A 26,454-nucleotide genomic window follows, 5' to 3' on the forward strand; every position below is an offset into this window, starting at 1 on the left:
AGTTAATTCTTTCAGGGATACATTTGTCTCTCAGCCAGTGGTCAGAGCATGGAGTGAATCCATTCATCCAAAAGATACTCACTGAGCACATATTATGTGCCAAACACAAGTTACAAGTTCAACAGTGACAGATTTATAGTGTCTGTAAAGTAAAAACTAAGTAGTTGCTCCAGATGAAATGGTTTCACCTAGAAAAATCTCCCCATGGATTTTCAGCAGAGATCTGGTGAGTGTAACCACAGCTAGGTCTATGTTCCTGAGTATTCCCTGGATCCGTGTAGTTAATTCAAGCAGTGCCAAGTGTCCTATGCTGTTCTTTCAAGTCCCTCATGCAGGCTGGTGGTATTAGCCAAAGCGTTTCATCAAAGGAGTGAAAACAACACAGCTTAGGTACATAGCTCTCTGATTATCTGGCCCGATCCAAGAATAAAATCTGGAATATTTAGAGAAGGCAGGCAGACCTTCATGCACAATTACTTGGATAATTATACATGTTGCCAGATGTGGCAATTGGTAAAAATGCTGAATCATCAATCAACTCTTTGATCAATCTACAATTACCTTCTAATTAATAATACAATCCTTCTGGGTGTCTCTCTCTCTCTCTCTCTCTCTCTCTCTCTCTCTCTCTCTGTCTCTCTCAGTGTCCAGCTTAGGGCTTGTGGTTTAAAGAAGCCTGAGAATAGAATGGAAGGTAGCACGTCTTCCCACTGTGATGTGGGTGTCATGTTCACCAGCATTGGCAAGAGCAAGAAAAACAGAAGCCACAGATAGCACTTTAAGAGCAAGCCTCTGCTGCAACAACCGAATGTTTAGGCAGATGTATTTATAAAAGAATATGCAACAAACTCTGAAAAAAATCTACCAAAATGGCAAATCCCAGTATAAATTATCACTATGATCATTTCCCCCCTCAATTAACTTTTAATAAATGCCTGTTCTGTGCCAGATACTCTGCTAGGGAGTTCTGAAATGCTTCAAAATTGGTGTTAGTCATTTATTTTCTCAAAATATTGTTATGGTTGTCGGGTTTGAATCCAAGCCTTTACCCAGTAGGCTTTCAGTGACTCAATTAGAATGAAGCCTTTTTGCTCTTTTGGGTATCTCAGAATTATAGAGGATGCCCTACTTTCCGAGGATAGAGAGAGGCCCCACAAGCTAATGCACTCAAAAACTCCCCTAGTTCTATACTTCCTTTTATTCCAAAATCTGTCATTTCCTTCTCAACTGCTTTTGGTGAATCACACTGCTGCTAGAGTAGTTGCGTCTAATTACTGCCCTTAAAAGCTCGAAGCATAGAAATGGAAAGCAAAGCACTCTGAAATTTAGAGGAACCGTGGTTTTTCCAACCCATTGATTAACCCTGTGCTATAAGTAGTGCCTGGAATGCTAATTGTTCATAATTTCCACCTTAATGTACATGATAATTAAAATTACCTTGTCTTTAAGAAAAAGAAAGAAAGAAAAAGCACAATGTTCCTGATTCACACGTGCTTAACTAATTCTCAACCTAGTAAAATGGTATGGTAATTCCAGTCCTAAGTAAGTGAGAATCCTTACCATGTAAATTGAAGTCTTGATTGCTGTTCTTGGGGAAAGCAATGAAAATTAAATGGGTCACTTTGTACTGACAGAAACTTTAAACTTCTAGAGAGACTTTATAAGATAGTTTTGTTCTTGTTCCTTTGTCCAAGTTCTGAAAATGGGGTAAATCCTGGAAGGAAGTTGGCTCTACTTGAGAAAGTTACACATGAAGCAGGTACTTAAAATGACTCCAGGGCCTTCAGTATCAACTTGCCTACCAGATTCTAAGTATCTAAGAGTGAGAGCTCTGTTTGTTTCTGTATCCATCACACAGTAACTTTGTTTTACTCAAAGTTATTTTGTTAAGCCGTGAAACGTGGATCTGAGTGTATTGAGCTCTATCACATTAGGGAGCAGAAACTAGTTTAGATAACTTTTTAAAAAAATTTTTTTTTAATGTTTATTTACTTTTGAGAGAGACAGAGTGTGAGCAGGAGAGGGGCAGAGAAAGGGAGACACAGAATCTGCAGCAGGCTCCAGGCCCCAAGCTGTCAGCACAGAGCCGGATGTGGGGCTGGAACTCATGAGCTGTGAGATCATGTCCTGAGCCGGAGTCAGACAGGTGCCCTTAGATAAGTTTTATTGAAGAATAAAATTTATAATAAATTCTTTTTTATAAGAATATTCAGGAAAGTAAGGAAGACAGGAAACAGTCTTTAACTGTTACCAGACTTCATGGAGATCTGATAGGACATTCAGGATATTATAGAAGTTTGGTCAATGTCAGTTGTATTCCCTGTTTCTTTCTTAGCATCTATGCTTGTCACATAGTACTCAAATATCATTGAGGAATGAATTTTGGATACTAAACTCTACTGTATCTATCTGCTCTCTTCTGTATGCCCAGCTAGTTGTCTATCAACAACACATCTTCTATTTACTTACAGCCTTTTCTGCCTCAAGGTTTCTTTTTTTTGCCATGTTGTGGCTTTCTGTGTGGATTGTGTATCTCTCATTCAAACCCCAGAAGACAGAAGTTCTAATTGGATGGACAAGTCACTGTCCAGTATGAAGCACTTTCTTAGAGCATAATGATCAGGCTGCTCTAGGTGCCTAGTCCTGGTCCAGCTACCTGTGGTTACTAGTGAGATCACAAGGTATGGTCTTGCTCATAAGAAGAATGTAGTTATGGCAGACATTTAGAATATCATTCTGTAATGATAATCTAGAGTCTGACTGCTATTCAGTCATGTTCCAGGTAAGATTCTAAGAAATGGGAGAACATTGTATCAAACAAGTTCATTGTCATGAACTTGGCACAGAGCTCTGCACAAAGTAGGCACTGGAAAAAGTACTGGCTAAATGAAGCCTGATGAAGGAGGAGGACATTCTTTGATCTTAGATGTATAAGGGCCCATTGGGAAAGGTTAAAGAGTAAGGCAGATGTACTTCAACAGTTTTTATCCTGTAAGTGAATGGTTATTTAGAGTGGTAAAACATAAAGCTTCTAAGAGAAAACTCAAATCTAAAAAGACTCCATCTTCACTTTTTCATTGTGTTTGAAAGCCATGAGTATTATTACAGAACTTCTCATTAAGAAGTGGATTTGTCATTACAGTGGGACTGTTGCTTTAAGACTACAAATCCCAGAACTCTTCCTTTTCCCATAGAATTGTCACCATCTTCAAAGTCTTTATAGTAATCCTTTAGAGAAGAACATCATGGGATTTGGATTTGTTGAAAGAGCTGCAGCATATGGGTATGTTTAAATTGAATGGGAAGTATAATTGGGAAATTTTCCAGATTTGGAAAACAAAGGCATTCTTATGGATAATGGTTCCTGATTTCTACCTCCCTCTTTCCACGATCACACACAATCACCACTACCACCAATGACAAGGTAGGTGCTTTCTTATTGCCAGCTGTTTTTGACTCAACATAATAATTGTGATGAAGAGAGAATTTTGCCAGGGTGGCTCAGTCAGGTAAGCATCTGACTTTGGCTCAGGTCATAATCTCGTGGTTTGGGACTCTGAGCCCCACATCGAGCTTTCTGCTGTCCGCACAGACTCCGCTTCGGATCCTGTCTCCTTTCCTCTCTGCCCCTCCCCCACTCACTCTCTTACTCTCTCTCTCAAAAATAAAGATTTAAAAAAAAAGAATTTTGCTTGGCGTGATTTTGGAGGCCTAGGTCACGTTCTTCATTGCTCCCTCCACATTTGGGTCTCATCATTTTGATTCGAGTAGTGGTACTGGCCCCAGCCACTCTTCTTTGCACGCGTTAGAGCTGCAGGAAACACTTACTGATTTAATTATCAATGTGAATTAACAAGGCCGTTGTTGGACTATATTCAACTGCATATAGTCTCATTGTCACAGATATCCCCCTGAAACTGGGAAAACTATGTAATAAGTGTTTCCCATCTGGATTCTAGTTGAATAGAAAGAGAAAAATGGAAATAATAGGGGGGATTCACACAGATGCTTAACTATAATTGGAAAATATCAGGCTGTTGGTTTTTCTATAATAATAAAGTTAGAATGCTGAGTTGGTTGAGTGTAGGTGTTAAAACTGCACAAATTTGGGGTTGAACCCTGGCTCTGCCATATAGCCATGTGACTTTAGACAACTTCCTTTACCTTAGCTAGGGCTTACTGCCCCATCTGTAAAATGAAGGAAACAATAGTACGTATTTCATGGAGGGCAGTAATAGTATTTAAATGCAATAATGCATTGGAAGCTCCTGCTACAGGGCCTGGCACAAAGTAAGCCCTCAGTAACTTTGGCTGGATTTGTTATTATTGCTATAATTGTCAAGAGTGTTGTTTTGAAAAATGCAATTCTTTTCAACATTAGATGGTATTAGATAATTTGATGACATCAGATAATATAAATGAGATCAGTCTTTTTAACCTAATATCAGAAATAAGCAATACAGTATTTTTTAAAGTAATATAACTTCATACTTCAACACTTAGGAGTGGAAGAGATACAAAGAGATTTATGTCTTTGTAATGTACAAACTGACCACAGACAAGCCCACAGGTTCTTTTTCTCTATCCAGAGGTTCAGAAGAGCATCTTGATCTGTAAGTACAAGATCTTTTATGCTAAATGGCTTCTGGAATTCATTAAGGCTTTTCTAGGGAGATATTTGATGGATCACACAGGTAAAGAACTATCTTTTCATAGTGGGATTTCTGGTGATTACTGACTTCTAAAAACTTTTTTACAAATATAATTATAAGAAATTCCTAATGAATTGAACTGATGTCTGAGAGGCACTGACAGGCACATTCTTTGATGTCTCCCTTGTGGCCATGTAGGTGAGACCGGCATTGGCAAATCCACGTTAATGGACACTTTATTCAACACCAAATTTGAAAGTGACCCAGCTACTCACAATGAACCAGGTGTCCGGTTAAAAGCCAGAAGTTATGAGCTTCAGGAAAGCAATGTACGGCTGAAGCTAACCATCGTTGACACTGTGGGATTTGGAGACCAGATAAATAAAGATGACAGGTACAGCTTGGAATTATGTGGGGGATATAAATGGATCAGGAGATAGCAGGATCTGTCCTGGGTAAATTCAAAGGCTAAAAGCGTTCACTAATTATGGGGCTGGTTTTCTGTTGTCTACAAGATAAGACATTCTTTTCCTCTGAGAAATTTTAGAATGTTCTTCCCTGAGGTCAGAATCAGATAGCACAGTGGATTCCAGCTAGTGTAAGGAAAAAAGAAATTTCTTAGGAGGGATATCCTAGCTTAATGGCATTTTTCCAGGAGGGTCACAGAACTAGATTTGGGGCCTTTCCCAGTAGCAAAAGCAATCTAGAGAAACACCCAATGACCCAATAGAACAGTTAGCAGAAACCCCTGCCACTGGTCACCTTATACAATTTGGTCCCCGTGATGCTGGGGGGAGGCATCTGGAACCTCCGCCAGTTCTGTCCCAGAGTCGGAACAGTGTTACAGGACGACGTTCGTTGTCTTCACTGTCCCTTGCAAGGCCTCTGCTGGGTGTTGCTCACTCCCTGCTTCCGGGTCTTGTATGACTGCATCCACATGGTAGAAACTAAACCACATCTAGAATACTAGCTGCAAGGATGTGCGCAATGTGTTGTGTTTGCTTTGTTTGTTTGTATTTTGCAACTCTGCAAAATAAGAAGTCATTAAAGAGTCCAGGGATTTTAGAATGAGCAGCTGCCAGACTTTCCTAGTCCCTGAGGCACATTGGGATATTTGACTGAACCCCCAGATTCTTACAGATTTTTAATGAAAACTGAGAGCTGATGAGATTCTGCAAAAGAAGCCACAGCTCAGGATTTAGTGACCTGGGTGAGAGCCTGGATTTTGCCGTTGACAAGCTATGGGACCTTGGGGATTTATCTCACTTTAAGGGAATGTCACTAGATGAAATCTGACGTCTCTTCCAGTGTGATCCTGTATACAGTCCTATCCTTAGGCCTCAAGGCCTAAGGAAGGACACTGTGAAAAGCAAGGCCTGGAAGAGGGGTATGGTAATAATAGGGGGGTCAGCCTGTGTTTTGAGGTCTTTGGTCAAAGTGGTAGCAGCTCCTAAAACCTGAGTGAAGAAAGTATTTTTATGGAAGATCTGTTGGAAAAAATCTTGATTTCCAGCTGGCACAGGATCTTGCTATTGATGTTAGTGCTTGGTGTGAGGCACTGTGAGTCTTCTGTGAAGTGTCTGGTCTTCCTGTAGGCTGCTAAAGGGGTGGGCAGCATTCCTGGTGCAGAATTGCCAAATCAAATCTGAGTAATGATTGTGGATTCAGTCAAGCCTAATGGGGAATTGAGGTCAACTGGATTAAACTTTGCCTTTCTATCCAGTGGGGCTTGTTAAGCTTATAAAGTAATATATACAATAATCCATATATGTGGAAGAAAAGATGTGTTTCAGCTGCTTAAGAAATAAAATATTTCCTAAGAATTTTATTCCAATAGTTTGTATGTAGATAGAGGCTACTACCTTATGTATTCATTCATTAAAACTGGTTCACATAAACTTGAAGATATAATTATAATACAATAAGGTTTTATTTTTATTTTCAGAAAAACACATACTCAATTTATAAAGCCAAGTAAGTTTTGCTCTTCTCTCTGGGTTGCTGTATGCCTTTATTTGAGGGAAGCTGCTAATCTTAAAACTTTCTGGTGCTCAACCCATAGGTTTTAGCCTCAGTCACAAAATATTGTTCATGCTTCTTGAGATGATCCATCCTGTTCATCATTCTCAACATCAAATGTCTTAGGACTATTTTAAGCAACTGTATTCATTATCAAAAGAAGTTAGGGAAAGTTAAAATTTTCCCAGGCTCAAAGATGATTCTAGAAGGAGGCTTCCAGATACATTTTTGTGCAGTGACAACATTATGGGAATAAAGCACCGCATCAATAAGTTATGTTTGCTTAGGGCTCAGAAATTTTGTTAGTACCAGGGATTTTTTCTTTCTTTAAAAATTTTTTTTTCTTCAAAATAGTGTGTATTATATGTGTGTGTTTTGTAAAGAGGAACTTGAACTATTTTTTATCTAGAATGTGTATTTGCCAAGAGATATTTTAACTATCCCTGATGTATATGAGCACCATAGTAATTAGGAAGAAATATTTAATTCATTCTCTAGCTGAGCACTGAGCTCCATTTTATCTATAGAGCAATTTAAATGCTCCTCAATAAACATTGTCTGTAATAACAGGAGCAATTGTTAGATGTAGTGAGGAGGATTTTATTTTGCATCTGGTCAAAGTGAACTATCTGTACATTGTGTGGGGTGGGGACAGCTAAGCTCAGACCCTGCAGCTGGGCTGTTGCTTTTCATTTATGATCTCAATGCCAAGGAATGATGGAGAGGTTACTGCCTGAAGGCTGATTGTAATGCCAAGTGAAATAGATGAAGGGAAAGCCTTGGCAACAAGAAAAAGAGCACAGGTGCATTGTGGGAGCCGGAGAGAGAGCCAGGGGTTCCTGGTCATCGGGCAGTCAGAGTGTACTCAGAGCAAGACATACTTCCATCTCTCCAACCCACACAGATTTCTCTTTGGGGTTAGAGAATGTTATGTTTGTGCACTCCAGTTGGAAGGCAGTAACTGGACCTTTTCAGGGTCCCTTTCTACAGGAATAAGAACCGTCTTCCAGCATCTTGCCACTAAGATTCCATGTGCTCTTCTGGCTCGGAGTCATTGCCTCAGTGCTGCCACTGAATTGCCTGTTCCCTATGTGAGGATTTTCCTTCAGCCTGGTGGATTTTCACTGGCCAGCACTGAATAGCAAGTGGCTGCTACAATACCAATTATCATATTTGCAGCTGGAGGTCCCTTTAAGAAATTATCTGACTCATTTGGGTCAAATAATAGTTTCCAAGGAGATTCAGAAGAGAGGAAGTGTGATATTAACCTAACCTAGATACCAAATAATTTTTTTTTTCTTCTGAAATTTCTTGACAGCTGTTGCATAACCTCTTTAAATGGCATTTAGAACTCTGTGCCCCAGAAGGCATTGTTGACACTGTTGACTCCAAACCCAAGTGACTATTGTTTAAAAAAAACTTTTTTCAGACAATCTGCTTCCATAAAAGAATTGGAAGTAAAGTATGCATTTTTGCATTGATATGTAACGATATGGGAAGCAATGTACCGTTTCTCTAAACCCATGATTATTTTTACTGCTTTGGGGACGAGGCAAGCTTTTCTGCCGTGAATGCAGGACTTCAAGAATGTCCCAGCTTGTTTATATGGACTTCAGTCATGTTAGCATTCCTGCATGAGTATCTGCCTGGGACTGGGCTGGCTAGAAGGGGGCAGGAAGAGAGATCTGGTAAGGTTTCCTGTTATGTTTAGGAGCATGATTAACTCTTCATGGTTTAAGGGCTTCCTTGTTTTTGCTGTCTGTACTCTTCAGTGAAGAAGGAAAGAGGTCTGGAGAAGGTAAACCAACTTTTGTCATAGAACTGGAAGTAGAATAATTCATTTATCCCACATTTGGAAGATGGGAGCAAGAATGTCAATGGCATATCGCTAACTATAATGATAATTAGCCCTGAAAAGCGTGAATAATTAAAATCCTCAAACTCACCAAATCTTTATATCAGAGTCATAAAATGGTAGTGAAGTGTGGACCATTTGGTCTTTAATTTCTTTTTTTACCATGCTTTCTGATGGAGAGAGTTGAGAGATAAGGAAAACTAACTAACAGCAAGATAGAGACAAATATATGCATGGTAGGTATCTGGCCGTATATAAAATGGAGAGTCCGTCCCTGAACAATGCCATTGGTTCTTTTGGAAGAATGATCAGTGGATAACTTGGGTGGATAGAAAACATAGCATAAAATATTTCTCCCATCAGTTTTGGGTCAACGTTTATATTTTGTTGTGAATTCTGTGGCTGGAGGTATATGAAAAGAAATGAGTTGTGGGTAAAAAGGGCCATCCCCAAGGATTGAGGAATGTAAGTGAGGAATGTAAGGATTAGATTTGATTTGCCTTCCTTCACTTTCCCCTGCTTTGTATGGCTGCAACCCAGAGAAGTTGGAATTGGCCAAACAAAAAACAAATGGGTATCCTTTCTATAAGAATGGAAAAGCAAAAAGCAAAATTGGCATTAAACCTCCTTATCTTTATGACTGACTGTAGCTAAGAAGTAGAAAGGAGTAGGAGAAGAGGGGTAGGCAATTTGTTTAAAGGATTGTGAAGGGGATTACAAAACCACTGGCTGACTTAAACACAGGGAATCATGATTCTGGTAAGTAGTTCTGAAATACATTTCTTTAATTTGTTCATAATAGTTGGAAGGTAAAATTGGTGGAATTTCATGCTGGATTGTGTGGGGGAGGTAGAAGAGGAGATCCCCGGGTGTTACAGGTGGAGGTACCCTTCGCCAAGCAAAGGAAAACAGGGAGATGGTTTGGGGGCAAGATGAAGAGTCCCACCCTGGACACACTTAGAAGAGCCAATGCAGATAACCTTGTAAGCAGGTCGATGGATGGGGCTGTGAAACGTGGGTGGCTGATCTGGGCTACAAGCAGAGATTTGTGATTTATCAACGCTTAGACGGTAAGTAAAAACACAGGGATAAATGGATTTTCCAGGGAGATCACATAAAGGGGAAAAAAGGAGATTGGAAGGTTGTCTAGAACTCCCTGATAGGGGAAGGCAGAAGGAAGCTTGAGGTGTAAGAGAAAAAAAGTTTTCTTTGGATATATTGAATCCAGGGCAGAAGACATTATGGAGATGTTATGCCTCCATAATCTTGGAGGATCACAATCAACACCAGAGGCAAGAGGGGAATTGATAGAAAGCAGAAACCTCTGTGGACCACTGCTGGGGAGGAGGTGCTGAGAAGCTAAAATTCAGGAACTAGTGAGGCAGGAAGGAGCAATTGCTTGTGAGCTGCTTTTCCTTTCCTATCCTTTCCTAAGAGGGTGCTGGAGAGAGAGGCTGGTTCCCCAAACTTATGCCTCAGTGTGAGGAGACTGGAAGATCAGGCCCTGGGCTGTGACATGGGTGGACCTTGGTGAAGTGCCCCGGTCCACTTCCCTACAGGGCATGAGCACAGTAGGATGCCGGGATGGTTACCATGGGACCCAGTGAGTGTAAGGTTACCCCCACCCCCCACCCCTGCAACTTTCTCAAAAGCCAGGCTTGCTTTTCTCTTGTTTGTTGTTGTTGTTCTTTTTTTTTTTTTTTTTTTTTTTAAATATGTTACTGTGAAATAGTTATATCTTACTTTTATGTGCTAGTCCTTTACATATGCTCTCTTATACAGGTACTTTTGTGTCTGTCATAATAGCTCTCTGATACAGGTACTTTTTTATCCTTGAGTTACCTATGAGGAAATTGAGACAGAGAAGTTTAGGAACTCGCCCAAAGTCACATATCTTGTAAGTTGTGGGGTTGGAGTCCATCTCTCTTGAATCCATGCTTCTAACCACTATCCTATAATATTATTACTATTATTTATAATACCTGCCTGTGTTTTGAAAGTGGAAAGCATAGAAGAAACTGATCACTGTTCATTCTTTCTATGGAATGTATTGGCATTTCTTTTGTTCTGTTTAGAACTTTACTTACTGAGGCGTATCCTACTTTTTCTTTAAACCACTAGAGATTTTGTCTGCTCAGACTGAATCAGTGGATTGTGATGAATCACCAAGGAAAAATATCAAAAAACTTTCTGAGTGCTTTTGGTTTTTGGTTATAAATGTGTTTTTTGTTTTGTGTGGTTTTTTTTTTTCTCTTAGGGTATGTGCTGTCATCTTATTTGTTCCCTTTAAGGGTTTCAGTTTAACATAGGAGTTGGGGGAGTAGAGTGTTGAAAGGTTTTTATTTTTCTTAAAGCATAAGTCACCTCAGCACATAATAAGCTTGGGGAGAATTAACCCATTGTGTTCCTAGTAACCCAGTCTCACTGCTGCTAACACTGGCTTCTCCTGAGCAGTCCCCTGGAGACCTGAAAGTTTATAGCTTTTCCACAGCAACCTACCTAATGTACTGCTTAGTCCTTAGAGAACATATGGCTTATTGAATGCATATTCCCAATATGTTATTAATGATGATGGTCCATTAATAGAATCCTACATAATTATTCAAAACCAATTTGAATTATGATTTGGTGAGAAGAAAGGGTTACAAAGTTTACCTTCAAATCATAAAAGTTTAGAGTTGGAAATAATCCTGAAGCTGTAATGACCCAGGAGCACAGGGCTAGATGAGAACACAGAGTCCCTCATCTCTGGAGGAATGGGACAGAGGACCGGGGAAGAGATCCCATTAGGTGATGCCATACCTTGAAATCAAAAACCACTTTCCTTTCATGTACCAAAGTCAGTCATTTGGTAGTAGCTGTCAAAATCATTTAGACAGATTTTGAGACTCCCAATTTGGCCCAGCAGGAAAGAATGCCACAGTCTCTTAGTAATGTCTTCCATGGGAAGTGACAGCATGGTTCACATATTTATAATCTCTGTTTTAAAGGATGAAGGTTAGCCAGGAGAATACTAGGAAGGAGACTGTTCCGGGTAGGGGGGCTAGCATGAACCGGGACATGGAGGCAGATGAAAGCTCCATCTCTGAGGCTGCTACATGTAGCTGTGTGTGACCAGGACAGAAACGGTGAGCCAGGGAGGGAGTGGAAGAGAGGAGCTAGAGAGATATTCAGGGACCAGATAATGGGGATGCCCAGCTAAGGAACTGGGACTTCAGTCTTAGGAGAGGGAACCATTGAAGACCTGACTGCCTGCATGGAACTGTACAAGAGGTTAAGACTAGAAATATGTGGATTTGAAGATGTGTTTTAAAAAAACATTCTTGGGGCGCCTGGGTGGCTTAGTCGGTTAAGCGTCCGACTTTCGCTTAGGTCATGATCTCGCGGTTCGTGGGTTCGAGCCCCGCGTCGGGCTCTGTGCTGACTGCCAGCTCAGAGCCTGGAGCCTGTTTCTGTCTGTGAATCCCTCTCTCTCTGACCCTCCCCTGCTCACACTGTCTCTCTCTCTCTCTCCTAGAAATAAATAAAATATTTAAAAAAAATAAAAAAACATTCTTATGCCTTCTAGCTATAAGCCAATAGTGGAGTATATTGATGCTCAATTTGAGGCCTACTTGCAAGAGGAATTGAAGATCAAACGTTCTCTCTTCAACTACCACGACACCAGGATCCACGCCTGCCTCTACTTCATCGCCCCTACTGGTCACTCCCTGAAGTCTCTGGACCTAGTCACCATGAAAAAGCTGGACAGCAAGGTACTCCCTGCCACTCTGGTGACTATCCACTCGCCTTTCGGATCACCTTTATATGAAGGCCCTGATTGATTTTCTTCTTTTAACATAATTAGGGTTGTTTTGTTTTACAAGACTGTTCATCATTACAGTTTTAGGTTCACAGCAAAATTAAGAGGCAAGTACAGATATTCCTTTATACTCCTGCCCCGACACCAACACCCCCACCTGATGGGTCCCATTGATGGGTTGTTACAGTCAACGCATCTGTGTTGACATACCATAATCACCCAAAGTCCATTATTTACACTAGGGTTGCCTGTTAGTGCTGTACAGCCCATGGGCTCAGACAGCCCTACAAAGGCCTGTATCATGGTAGCATACAAAGCAGTTTTCCTGCTCCAAAACTCCTCTCTGCTCTTGCCTATTCATCCCTCCCCCTTCCTCCAACCCCGTAATTGTCTTTTCTGGTTTACAGAACAATAGGGTTTAGCAATGTGAGAAAAATGCTTCAAAACCTCTGGATGTTAGGCTAAACAAAATAAAACAAACAAATAAAACCATGGAGCTCTTTACCAAGTATTTTCAGTTCTTAAATTAGCAACAGCGGATGCTCTCATGAAGGTTGGAGAATTATATAGTGGAGACATCTAAATGGTCATAGGAAGGGTTAAATTTAGGGAGATTGAGATGTAAAGTCACAGTTTGTTTACTCTCTTAAAAGCTTCTCTAAATTTGTTTTAAAGGTTTTTAAAGGGTTGGCTTTAATATGACATTTTGAGTGGAGGGAAAATAAAGGTGTTAATTTTTTTCCTTATGTCATAAGGACAGTCCAGCTTCTTAGATTTAAAACTAAATTGCACCCATATCTTTTTAAAAAGTGGTTTCAGGGACGTCTGGGTGGCTCAGTCAGTTAAGCATCTGACTTTAGCTCAGGTCATGATCTCATGGCTCGTGGGTTTGAGCCCCATATCGGGCTCTCTGCTGACAGCTCAGAGCCTGGAGCCTGCTTCAGATTCTGTGTCTCCTTCTCTCTCTGCCCCTCCCCCTCACATGCTCTGTCTCTGTCTCTCAAAAATAAATAAATACTAAAAAAATTTTTTAAATAAAAACTGGTTTCAGTTTGACACCTGGGCTTTTCACATTAATACCCTGTCCCTTTCACAACTTTTGAGGAAAGCTACTGATAAATTTGATAACATTAAGTGATCTACTTTACAATTAATTTGATTTTTCATTTTGGAATAAATACAAGGCAGTATATTCTGAAACGAAGAAGCAAATGACCAGGAAAACAACCAGAAAAGGAAGCTGTGGTATTTTTTTAACCGCCTTTGGAGTTCAATAAAAAGTTGCATCCTCTTTAGAGGGTTTTGTTGGGTGTTATGTTTTGTCCAAACAATGCTGTTTAAAAGATGCTTTCTCTCCAGAGGAACATAATGGAGGCCAGTCCCCAAGGCCTCTGTCTGAACTGGCCACCGAATGGGCTGTAGTGGCTGACACAGAGCCAGGTTCCTTGGGCTTCCAGAATGCACAGACACCTTGGTTTACAGAAAAATGGTCTAGTGGTGGGAAGGGACTATTGCAGCTGGAGGACTCTCGGGAGAATAAATAGAATCCTTTTCCTTGCCTTTGTTTCAGCAACAGCGAGCCACGGGCGGGCAGTGGAGGGCACTGGGGCTTCCCGTGCTGCCGTGTCCTTAGAACAGGGCTGGAGTGGGGCAGAGATGGAGGTGGTGTCCTAACTGAGGCCACGTTTGTAGACCAAGCCTGCAAATATTCAACAATAGGGTTATGCTTAGTAGAGTTGCTTTAAAAAAGGGAAAGAAAATAAGGCAAATAAACACAGCTGGGAAAAAAAAGTCCCTGAAAACAGGTTAAACTGCTTTTAAAGAACCGATACTGCTGGATAGCATCTTAAAATGGTATTTGCAAAGAGTTGTTTATACAAGTGAAGAGTTAAGGCGCTTAAGTATATATATCATAAACATATGATAATTTCAGAAATGATTTCCAAGCACCTGCCACTGAGGAAGAAGAAGTTTTAAATCTAAATTGCTTGGGGCGTCTATCTACTCTGAACAACTTGGCCAAGAAAGTATGAACCTCTGCTATTCTGTCCATGTAATATTCACTGAATACTAAGTGTGTCCAGAAGAACCAGCAAGAACAATGGGAAAGTGTTTTGTTCCTCAGGCCCTGACCCAGACATATCCCCACCATTAGTGTTTCTCTTGTTGGATGAGCCCAAGCATGATGAGGTGGGAGTGGGTGGAGGAATAGGTGAAGAATAGGTTATTTTATCCACATGTCTTCTCATTGTATCAGAGATTTGGCTCTTGGAATAAAAGAAGCAAAGGAGTGCAGACATGACCAAGAAAACCTCTCTAAAGACTGCCTCTTCTCTTGCTAGTGTGGCCTTCTCACTGAGTCTGTCCCCCTTTCCCCTGAGCTGGGTGGAGAGCATGGCCCCAGGTATCGGATGTCAGTAGTGTCTTACTGAAATCGCTCTGTGGCTACCAGGGAGTAGAAGAAAGTTAACGATTTTTTAAAAATGTGCTGTGTGGGCAGTGCTGGGCAAAGTTGGGAGAATGACCCACTTTGGGGTTTGAGGCTTGAGCTTAAGGGTGTCCTCAGCTCTAACGCTGGGCTTTCTGCCACTGTTGTCAAACTCTGCCTTCTCCCTGGTCTTTGTAGCCAGTGCTCTGAAAACGAGCCTTTGACGCTAGATCTCATTCTGACATGAAGTAATGCGATAGAAGCCGGTGTGTCAAAAGAATTAGTGGGTGTGATTTTGAAAATTTTAAAAGTAGGTGCAGCTGTTTTTGTTCTGGGATAATACATAGGTTCTCTACTCCTAGTAGTCATTAGAAAAAAAAGAAAGGATGTTATCCTGCATAGAGATGAATATTCCACTATTCTAACACAATCTTTGCTATTGCACTGTGAGGAACACGCAAAAATCAAGCTTCTAAAGTAGCTGGGAGGGGTCTCAAAGGAGTGGTTGGTTATTCAAAGAATAGGCTTCTTTGTTATCGCTATTTGTCATAGAGTAACACTTCCTTCTAGTCTGTTTAAAAAAAAAAAAAATGAGGTAGCACAGAAGAGGAAATTACAAGCATGCTCTCAGTGCCGGATGGGAGGAAGTAAAAGTGTTCACAGATGGAGCTAAAAGATTATCCCATATCTTCTTAATTTTGCCTCTGGGCAGAAAGCCTTATTTTCAATATCTATTTTTTACGTGAAGTTTTAAAACTTTTGTTATTTGTTGTTTCCCTCGTTTGTCTTATTTTTCTTCTATTGGAATTGTATATAAAATGGATGTGTTTGTTTTATAGGTGAACATCATTCCAATAATTGCAAAAGCTGACACGATTGCCAAAAATGAATTGCACAAATTCAAGAGTAAAATCATGAGTGAACTAGTCAGCAATGGAGTCCAGATATATCAGTTCCCCACAGATGAAGAAACAGTGGCAGAGATTAATGCAACAATGAGTGTAAGTCCTAAAATTAGGAAGAACCTACCAGAAATTGTCCGGAAAGCTTTTCTTGGTAGCAACATTGTAGAGTGACTGGGAACTGGACCAGGAATTGGATTCTTTAGTGGTGCCCAGCTCTGCCACGATGGCAAGCCATTTAACCACCCCGCTCCTCAGTGTCTCCATCCATCAAATGGGAAAGTTAGACAAGCCCATGTTTAGTTTCCTTCCCGCTCCAACAGGCAGGATTTTTACAGCAGATCTCTTGGGAAGGGAATGCCAGCCCAGGACCGTCTCACACAAAGCAGCTTAAAGGAACTAGAGCTCTACTTGTTTCTGCCGTTGTTGGCAGAAATATCTCCACCCGCCTTACTTTTGCTTCTGGGATGGGTTCCTGCCTTTCCCTCTATTCTGTTTCCCGAATCATTAGGTTAACTGGCAGTTGAGGGTATAATTTCTCCACATCACAGGCAGGATGGTCACAAGACAACTGAGTAAAGCTTCAGCAATTCTAAGTGCCCCTGTGGTGTGATGTCCATGTCCTCCATGCTGCCTACTCATACCCCAATCTTTCCCTCTGCCTCTTTGTGTACCTCACAGCCATGGCTCAACTCTGGATCACAGTTCCTATACACTTTTTTTTTTTTCATTTGGGAATGAGTAACTTGTGTAAAACTAGCATCCTTTGCACATGTTAGATGGTTGATGACTTGGAATTTTTAAAATTGTAGGTTAGCTTCTGTGAAATATAATTAGAAGCTATTAAATAAGTTGCCTTCCCCCAAATACATGCTAAAAGTTGATTCAAAAGCATGCTGGCGGCAGCAGAAGTCAGTCTAGAGTTTTAAATTGTGGTAAGTTGAGCTGTGTTCTACTTTCCTTAGATCTGATCATGTAAAGTGTCTAATGAAGTCATTATTAAATGCCCTAAAGATACTCTTTGTTTTTTAACAGCCTTATTGAGATATAATTGATGAACTGCACAATTTACCCATTTAAAGCATACAGTTCAGTGGTATTTAGTATATTCAGAGTTGTGCAACCATTGCCACCATTAATTTTAGAGCCTTTTCGTCACCCGAAAAAGAAATCGTGTACCTTTTAGCTGTCAACCCTCTAACCATTCCAACCCTAGGCAACCACTCCTCTACTTTCTTGTCTCTATAGTTTTGCCTTTTCTGGACATTTCATATTAAGGGACTCAGACTGAAGGTCATCTAGAGAATTAAATGGCTTGCTCAAAGCAGCACTGAAATTTCAACCCTGGTCCCAGTTTTGCGTTGTGTGCGATCATAATTTAGGAGAACAGAGATATTTTACAAAATTGTTTCTTCAGTTCGGCATATGGACTTTTCTATAAAGCACTGTTATCATTTATAGAGGAATTTCTTCCTTAAATTCCCAATATGACTAGGACTTTGGAAGCAAATGTAACTTCTCCCCTGTCTGGGGCTCTTGGTATGAATTCAAAATAGAGGAGCCCATTAGAGCAGAAATCATCCGTCTCCACTCTGCTCTAGTCAGCTCACACTCAGAGATGTATGACCTACTCTGGTTGTCTTACTCCTGTGTTCAGGATAGCAAAGGCTCTGGAATTTCTGGAAACTGGAGAGCAGATTCTTCCTGGGAAGATGGCATGAGGGGTATGAAAGGAAGGTTGTCATGAGGGAGGTTGACTGTTCTCATTCAAAAGGCAGAACTGAGGGGTAGCGAGGGGTTTAGGCCCAGCAAGAACGTTTGGCCATCAGTGCCACCGCAGCACAGCAAGCACCCTGTGGAAGGAGCAAGTTCCTATCACAGGGGGGTGGACAACAGATTCCATATTAGAGACTGTAGAAGTAGGATCCAAATGCATAACATGTGAGGTCTCTTCCATGTCTAAAATTCTCTAGTTATGGGTACTGAGAGCTTCATAATACTCATAGCATCGGACATTTTTGACATTTATGGAGTATTCACTGTGCATCAGCCACTCTGAGGCTTTATTTACATCTAGTCCCCATACCAATCCCACAGGTAGGTGCTATTATTATCCCTAACTCGCATGTGAGGAAACTGCAGCCTGGCACCTCACATGGCCCAGCCATCAGCAGTGCAGGAGGACTTGAATGCTGGCAGCTTGGCTCCAGTGCCAGCAGAGCAGTGTGCCTGTTCTATAGTGTCGTCAGAGCCCCGGCTGAGATAGCACTATTTCATTCTGCTGTTAGAACTGCAGTTTGGGGTGTCAACGTAGGATTCAAAAAATAACAGGAGTGAATATTGTCTAATTTTCTCTTTATATCTCTCCCCATCATTTTAAATCATTTTGGGTGGTCATGCAGCTAAATTTGTGTTAAATATCTTGGAAAGAAAATACCCATGGGGATGCCTGGGTGGCTCAGTCAGTTAGGCATGCGACTTTGGCTCAGGTCGTGATCTTGTAGTTCAGGGGTTTGAGTCCCACATCAGGCTCTTTGCTGACAGCTCGGAGCTTGGAGCCTGCTTAAGTCTCTTCCTTGCCGACAGTTCCTGGTGATGAAATTCCATATGATAGGTGGAAAACAGAGTTCATTGGCAGTTGCTTTTGTCACTCAGTGGGAGTGGAGAAAACTCTTTCCTTTGTCATTACAGCAGAAGGTTGGCCAAATGGGTACTGTGGCTCCTCAATTTCAGGGAACACATTACAGTTCCAGACTTGGAGTCTGTGAAAGGAATATGCTTTCTTTCCTTCCTACAGAGTGTGAGAGGAAGCAGAAAATTCAAATATCTTGAGCATCAGATGAAATACCACCTGGGCAGCTTGGGGTGAGGGTTATGTCCTCTGTAGGATTTGCTTATAAAACATTCTTGTCTTTCTCACCTTACCTGCAGTAGGGGAGCAGTGGATTGAGGAACTGAGATAATAATTCTCAGAACAACCACTTCAGATCTTATTCTTATATCCTCATAGAAAAAAGATGGAATTACTGTCCCTACCACCCCCACTCCCAGAATATAGGCATAGCTACCAAATAAACCAATGTGAAATAGTTGTCTTGAAGACCACCTCTGTTTGAGAGTCTGGGTTGCAAGGCTTGGGCCAATAATTTGGGCTGAAGTGTAGTTCTGACTTGAATTTTGTGCAGTGGTCAACTGTAAAGTAATGCAATTTAATAGAAATATAATATGAACCACACAAACAATTTTAATACTTCCCAGTAGTCACATTAAAAAAAGGTAAAAAGAAATGTGAAATTAATTAAAAAACTTATTTAACTGAATATATTTAAAATCATCATTTCAATATGCAATCAATATAAAAATTAATGAGATATTTTCATCGTAAGTCTTTGACATCCAATGTATATTTTACAGTTAAAGCACATCCCAATTTGGAAGCATACCCAAATTAGTCCTAACACACTTGAAAAATTTTCAATAGGAAGTAAGTACCAAAAAGATAATTTTCCTCTAATGTTTGCATCTGCATTGAGCAAACTAGGTTTTTCTTAGAAGATTTAAGTTTAAAGCAAAATGAAGGACAGTCCAAAAACAATACAGTTTTATTTAATGGAAAAATATTTTATGTTTTATTTTTAAATCTAAATGTAAATTAATTAAAATTAAATAAAATTGGGGCATCTGCATAGCTCAGTTGGTTAAACCTCCAACTCTTAATTTCAACTTAGGTCATGATCTCACGGTTTGAGAGTTTGAGTCCCACATTGGGCTCTGTGCTGTCAGTGCAGGGCCTGCTTGGGATTCCCTCTCCCTCTCAAGAAAAAAAAAAAAAATAACTCTACTTGAACAAAAAAGAAACAAGTAAGTAAAAACTAAAAATTCAGTTTCTTGATCTCACAAGCCCCATTTCAAGTGCTCAGTGGCCACATATATTAGTGGCTACAGTTGGACAACATGTGTCTGCAGCTTCCTGTGTGGTTACAAAGACACCTAGTTTCCTTTGAATCTAGCTCATGCCACATAATTGGTATGTGGTCGCGGGAGGGGTGGGGTACACGAAGCCCACCCCCATTGGCCTGCAGAATTTCCTCCCTCTTCTACCTGCCCTCCCCTTTGTCTCCCCCAACTAAGTGAGGCTGGCGGAAGGGGTGGAGCCTAGGCGGGTTGGACAGAACCGGGCTGGACAGGACCTGGAGAAGGTAACCACTCTGTCCTTGTGTTGCCCCTCAGGTCCATCTCCCATTTGCCGTGGTTGGCAGCACTGAAGAAGTGAAGATCGGCAACAAGATGGCCAAGGCCAGGCAGTACCCCTGGGGTGTGGTGCAGGGTACGTACACACTAGGGGGAAAGGGGTTCCCCGCATTTAACACCTGTGGTGACTGGCCCCGCTTCTTCCTTCTGCTCTGTTTGGGGAGGTTTTGGGGGAGGTCCTCAACCCTAGGACAAGGGGAGGGTAGAACACATGACAGTTGTGATGTGAGGAAGCAAAACCCTGTGACCAGGTAGGTAGACGGTGGGGAGAAGTAGCCGAGGGCCCTACGGCCAGTGAGACAGCCCCTTGAGAATGTTGGCTTGTGTGGCAAATTGAGTATAATTTCCTGGTAGAAAAGAGCTCTTCCCTAGAAGTTTCAACCACTTTCATACCAGTTTCATCAGAAAAGTATAAGAAAGCTGCAAAAGGTTTCTTGTAAACAAGCAGATACTTGTTTCTCTGTTATCTCTGGAAAATTTGTCTTCCAATTAAGTGTTACCTCAATGAGTATCTGAGAATTATGACCTATTTGGTGCTGGGGGACATGATCTCCGTCTCTGGCCTGAAGAAGCTTCCCACGTGTCACTTTGATGGGCGAGGACCCTATCACCTGCCTTCGTATGTTTTGAGGGAGCATGTCCAATAGTATAGGTTAAGTAGGATGGCTGTAGAAAGTTTGGTAGTTTAAGATCTGTCAGTCCTCCTTTTCTTTTGTTTTGAATAAAGGCAGTAAATCTGTGAGAAGAGAGAAGAATTTGTACCTTTCAGATCTCTAAGAAAGTTACCATTTTTATGAATCTTACATAGTTCTCTCTACTAAAGCTTTGTTCATAGTGCTAATGAAATAAAAGGAAGTGGTATGTAAAACCTGCCTTGTGCACTTCCAGGGAGCATGGAGTAGTGGAAATAGACCTGGCTTTGCAGCCAGATGTTGTGTTTGAATGTAGATTCTGCTCCCCGTACTCAGGAAGTCAGCTTCCTTATCAAAGCCTTGCTTCTGCACCTACAAGGCAAGAGTCACAATGCCTACTTGGGAGAATTGTTCTGAAGGATAAAGACAGTATTTATAAAGTTCCTCCCGCAATGCCCTGCCCTGAGCAGGCACTCTGTAATCACTGTTGTCATCAGTATTATGGTCCGCATTATCGAAAATCTTGTCCTCATTGGGAATGTAAGGCGAATCCAGTGAAGGGTCTTCACACGGCTTTGAGATTTTAGGAGCAATGGTGATAACTTCTTGAAAGTGTCCCTTCAGATTTTCAGGGATGTCATTGCTGATAGCTGCTCCCACCTTCCCATGTCTTGCAGTTGAGAATGAAAACCACTGTGATTTTGTGAAACTTCGGGAGATGCTGATCCGCGTGAACATGGAAGATTTGCGAGAACAGACTCACACCCGCCATTATGAATTGTATCGGCGCTGTAAACTTGAGGAGATGGGGTTCAAGGACACAGACCCTGACAGCAAGCCCTTCAGGTATGAGGCACCTGGCAATCAGCTGTTTCCCAGACAGTGGCTTGAATGGTATGCTGGTGCATCACTAAAATGCTTGTTGGATTGAGATAGCAGTGATGGAGTGACCTGATGGGGACACGTTAGTAAGCATAATTGCCAGGCATTGTGATAACCCGTTTATTGGTATTCTCTCAACTAAGCCATGTAGTTGATGACATTATTATCCTCATTTTACAGATGAGGAAACTAAGGCACTGAAAGTGTAAACAACCGACCCAAAGTCCTACAAGTAGGAAGTGATGGGGTGAGTTTTGAACCCCTGCTCTTAATCATTACACTCACAGAGGCACAGAACCTGGTCCAGGCATTTAAAGTGGTCCAGGCTGCTCGGTACAGTTTGCTCCGTTCATGGTTGCCAGCCAGGTTTCCCTTCCCAGGGCTCTTACTAGCTCTCCGTGTTTCAGTACAATGCTCACAACCAATGAGGAAGAAAGGGAGTAACTTTTAGAAAGTTTCTTGTGTTTTTCCACATCATCAATGGATAGAGATGAAGTGGCAAAATGTGAAGGGGAGAATTAATGCAGAATTAGTGGCCCAGCAAAGGCCCAGTTGCTGTTAGAACCTAGGCGTGGTAGATGGGCGGCAGGGGCTGAGTACCTTGGCCACAGAGCAGTGACGGAAGGCAGGGCCGCGAGGCCAAATTTGCCACCTGTGGGCCCAGGAGAGGATTGCGTTGTCCAGACTGGGCCCACGCTGGGTCTTAATGGAGATTTCAGGTGAGGTGATGTGAGGTGTGTCTGGGCACAATTAGAGGCTGCAGTTCCTGGGCAAAGACGGTTTTCTCCTCTGCTGTCTCTGTTTTTGGCATTTAATGTTTTTTTTGTTGTTGTTTTGTTTTGTTTTGTTTTTAATTTCTAGGAGAGAGAGAGACAGCATGAGCAGGGAAGGGTCAGAGAGAGAGGGAGTCACAGATTTCACAGACTGAAACAGGCTCCAGGCTCTGAGCTGGCAGTCAGCACAGAGCCCGACGCGGGGCTTGAACCCACGAACAGCGAGATCACGACCTAAGCGAAGGTCGGACGCTTAACCGACTAAGCCACCCAGGCGCCCCCATTTTTGGCATTTAAATTAAAATACCTCCTGCAAGCCCAGGGTAACAGCGCACCAGGAGGAGGTGTTGCTGGGTGGGTCCAGCAGGCTCTTGAAGGCCTGGCCGAGCTGGGTCCAGCCTACTGCCGTGGCCTCTCTCACTTCAGGGACTTTAGGATGGTAGCAGATGTCCTCCTTTTGACTTGTAGAGAATATGCTTTATTCATACATCTTCCATGTCCCATTTGGTTCCATTTCTTCTGGCTTAAGGTTTCCCTTTGTTTTGTTTTTACATCTCACTGTATTTATTTTTTTATTGAGGTATAATTAACATACAGTATAATATTAGTTTCAAATGTACAACACCGTGATTCAGTAATTCTATACATTCCTCAGTGGTCACTGTCTGTCACCAGACAACTTTATTACAATATCATTGACTATATTCCTTATGCTGTACTTTTCCTCTCCATGACTGACTTATTGTATAACTGGGAGTTTGTACCTCTGAATCCTCTTTACCTCTTACACCCATTCCTCTGACCCATTGCCCCTCTGGCAACCACCAGTCTGTTCTTCATACTTAAGAATCTGATTTTTGTTTGTTTGTTACTTTGTTCATTTATTTTGTTTTTTAGATTCCACATATAAGTGAAATCATATGGTATTTGTCTTTCTCTGCTCAACTTAATTTCACTTAACGTAAGATGGATCCTCTGGGTCCATCCATGTCGTTACAAATAACAATGAGTAATATTCCATTGTGTATACATGCCACATTTTCTTTACCCACTCATTTATCGATGGGCACTTAGGTCCCTTCCATATCTTGGCTATTGTAAATAATGCAGTAAACATAAGGTACATATATTTTTTCTAAGTAATATTTTTATTTTCATTGGAGAAACAATGGTAGAATTGCTAGATTATATGGTATTTCTGTTTTTAATTGTTTGAGGAGCCTCCATACTGTTCACCACAGTGGCTGCACCAATTTACATCCCCACCAAAAGTGTGTGAGGGTTCCCTTTTTCTCTACGTCCTCACCACTGGTTGTTATTTTTTGTCGTTTTGATACTAGCCATTTTGAAAAGCATAAGGTGATATCTCATTGTGGTTTTGATTAGTATTTCCCTGATGATTAGTGATGTTGAGCATCTTTTCATGTGTCTGTTGGCCATCTGTATGTCTTCTTTGGGAAAATGTCTATATAGGTCCTCTGCCCCTTTTCAATTGGATTTTTTTTTTTTTTTTTTTTTGGTGTTGAGTTGTATAAGCTCTTCATATATTTTGGATGTTAACTCCTTATCAGCTATTTCATTTGCACATATTTTCTCCCATTCAGTAGGTTACCTTGTCATTTTGTTGATTTCCTTTGCTATGCAAAAGTTTTTTATTTTTGATGTAGTCCAAATAGTTTATTTTTGCTTTTGTTTCCCTTGCCTGAGGAAACACATCTAGAAAGAACAAAACTGGAGGTATCCTAATCCCAGATTGCAAGATATACTACGAAGCTTTAGTAATTGAAACAGTGTGGTACTGGCATAATGATAGAGCCGTAGATCAGTGGAACAGTTAGAGATCCTAGAAATAAACTCACCTGTCTATGGTCAGAATCTATGACAAAGGAGGCAAGAATATACAATGGGGAAAAGACTGTCTCTTCAATAAATGGTGTGGGGAAAACTAGGCAGCTACGTGCAAAAGAATGAAACTGGACCACTTTTTCACACCATACATAAAAATAAACTCAAAATGGATGAAAGGCCCAAATGTGAGTCCTGAAACCATGAAACTCCTGGAAGAGACAGGCAGTCTCTCTGATGTTGGCAGTAGCAACATTATGTAGATGTCTCAAACCTTCCCTCTGAGGCATTTCCAGCACCCCCAGCTCTTCTAGGAGCCTGGGACCACACTGAAGGGGTTCAGTGAGGGGACCCTGCATGAAGGATGCCACAATTAAGGAGAAGCAAAAGCTGCAGCTGATTTGAGTGGTTTCCCAAAATTTCGTCTTGAAAGTCATCAGTCCCAGATGCTGTGAAATTTTTTTTTTCCATATGAATTTTGGGTGAGCTGGGAGGAGTATAAGTATATTCTCAGAGGATTTCTATGTGGGTGTACAGTGAGGTCCATCCTTCCTTTGAGCATCCAGTGTCCCCTCTTTGTCCTCCAAGCTCCTCTTGTGTTTACAAAGCACAGAGTAATCTCTAAGTCAAGGCTAGTAAGGGGCAGCCATCACCTGAATGTATCGTACAGCACGAAATAAAACCAGGGGCTGGACGAGCACAATAACAGGCTGTACGAAGGCCCTGGCAGTACATCGGAGCCAGTGAAGCTAACTGAGTGTGTCCTTGGTGGTGTCCTTAACCTGTCTCACTTTAGAGTTGTGTCTTTGTCGTCCTGTGGCAGATTCTGGGTATCTGGCTGTCTACCTACCTATCCAGGTGTCAGCTTGCTTTCTCCTGTGCCCATCTTCCCACCTGCTGCCCTGCAGGCTTCAGCCCAGCCAGAGCAGCGTGCCTTCTCTGGACCCAGGCCTCCCTCCCTCAGACCTCAGCCCCTTTCCGGCTGGCATCTGGAGAAGAGGGAAGAGGATTAGGACACAATGGGGACTGGACTGATCTTGTTCCTGATGCTTTTCTCCTGAGGCTCCTTTGCCCTTTCCCCAACAGTCCCTGTCCAAATTGCCCATTCCTTATCTCAGAGTGCCCCCTTTCCCTGACTCTGTCAGGTCACAGAAAGGGTTTAATTACCACCATTCTCTCAAGAGTATCACAAAGTTGTCAGGTCCACGAGACCCATTTGTTTGGGGGAACATGCAGACCTCTGTGCAGTGCAGTGGGTACAGTTCCTGTCTGAGCTTGGTGGCCTGGGCGCAAATCCAGCTCTGTTACTTCTGTATTGTGTGACCTGGACAGATAACTAAACACTTGTATCCAAGTTTCTTCATCTATGAAGTGGGAGGTAGATAGTATTCCTACCTTATTGGGGGTCTGTAAGGATTAGTGAATTCTTGTGTGTAAATTGCTTCATAGCATTGGTCATGTGTTATTCTCCAGCATACACTTCACTAGGCAGTTCCAGAAGATTGTAACAGAGAGAGAATTATGCTGTGTGAATTCCCAGAATGAAGTCTGAACTGAAGTACCTGTACTCATTCTCCTTTCCCTTTGAAAGGGAGATCTATTCATTATCATAAAATAAAAAACAGAGATTCCCTCCAAATTTTATAGCAGGGAGTGAGTCATCTTCTGCCTTGAACAGTTCTGATCTAAATACTGTTAATGAAGAGTTCATTAGATGCTAACAAGCAAAATCAAATTCATGAATTAGTTCTGTGAATACATTTCTATATCTCTGTGGCTATATATCTTAAATCTCAAGTCCAAATATTGCTATTAATATTAACCACTGTCAACATTGGACCAGATTGTTTTTGTTTCATAAGTGAAAGGTAAATAAACTTCTGGAAACTCAAAAAAAAAAAAAAAAGTGTGGATTACAGAAGTATAAGCAGTTCTGATGAAGACACATTCTAATTGTTTCACTACATGCATGTGTGCTCCTACCACCTGAATGTCCCTTCTCTCCCGCTTAAAGGACCAATGTGGATGCTGGGAGGTGGCTCTGCACGGTGCCTGGGGTCATCCACAGGTGCTGTCCGATTTGGAGTCAGCACTTTGGATGAATTCAGCCCACGGGTAGAGGTGGATAATCTGCAGACTCGTGTCACTGTAACGGGTCTTGTTCTGGGGAAACTGCAGGGGAGAACAAGAAATTGCACCTTATCAAATATCAGACACAAATATGTGTCTCTCTTTGTGTAGGTGTAGGTACGGGGGTGTGTTTTCTTAAGTTGTGTTACCAAAAGCAATTTTTCTGCTAGTATATGTGTTCTGACATAGAGATAAAGCCGAGTCTGGCATTCAATGTAAAATATTGGGCTCAAAGTTCTGTAGAGAGTCAGGAGGAGGATGGGATTTAAGATAAAAATAAAAC

At 41.5% G+C, this 26,454-nt stretch overlaps 1 protein-coding gene across 8 annotated transcripts in view; it reads left to right on the top strand.

Moving 5' to 3' along the window:
- SEPTIN11 (septin 11) overlaps positions 1-26,454 on the top strand; it is a 90,426-nt gene that overhangs the window by 51,415 nt on the left and 12,557 nt on the right. For 7 of the 8 annotated variants that reach the window (XM_039230955.1, XM_039230959.1, XM_039230962.1 and 4 more), the window contains exons 3-7: positions 4,851-5,046; positions 12,095-12,281; positions 15,596-15,757; positions 19,889-19,985; positions 21,219-21,387. In XM_039230955.1, the coding sequence (XP_039086886.1) occupies positions 4,851-5,046; positions 12,095-12,281; positions 15,596-15,757; positions 19,889-19,985; positions 21,219-21,387 (811 nt within the window). Of the gene's footprint in view, positions 1-4,850; positions 5,047-10,354; positions 10,424-12,094; positions 12,282-15,595; positions 15,758-19,888; positions 19,986-21,218; positions 21,388-26,454 lie in introns of those variants that run through there. The other variant, XM_039230963.1, reaches the window with a different exon arrangement.

Source organism: Hyaena hyaena, unplaced genomic scaffold (assembly GCF_003009895.1).
Source record: "Hyaena hyaena isolate Hyena2069 unplaced genomic scaffold, ASM300989v1 scaffold_54, whole genome shotgun sequence".
NCBI lineage: Eukaryota > Metazoa > Chordata > Mammalia > Carnivora > Hyaenidae > Hyaena > Hyaena hyaena.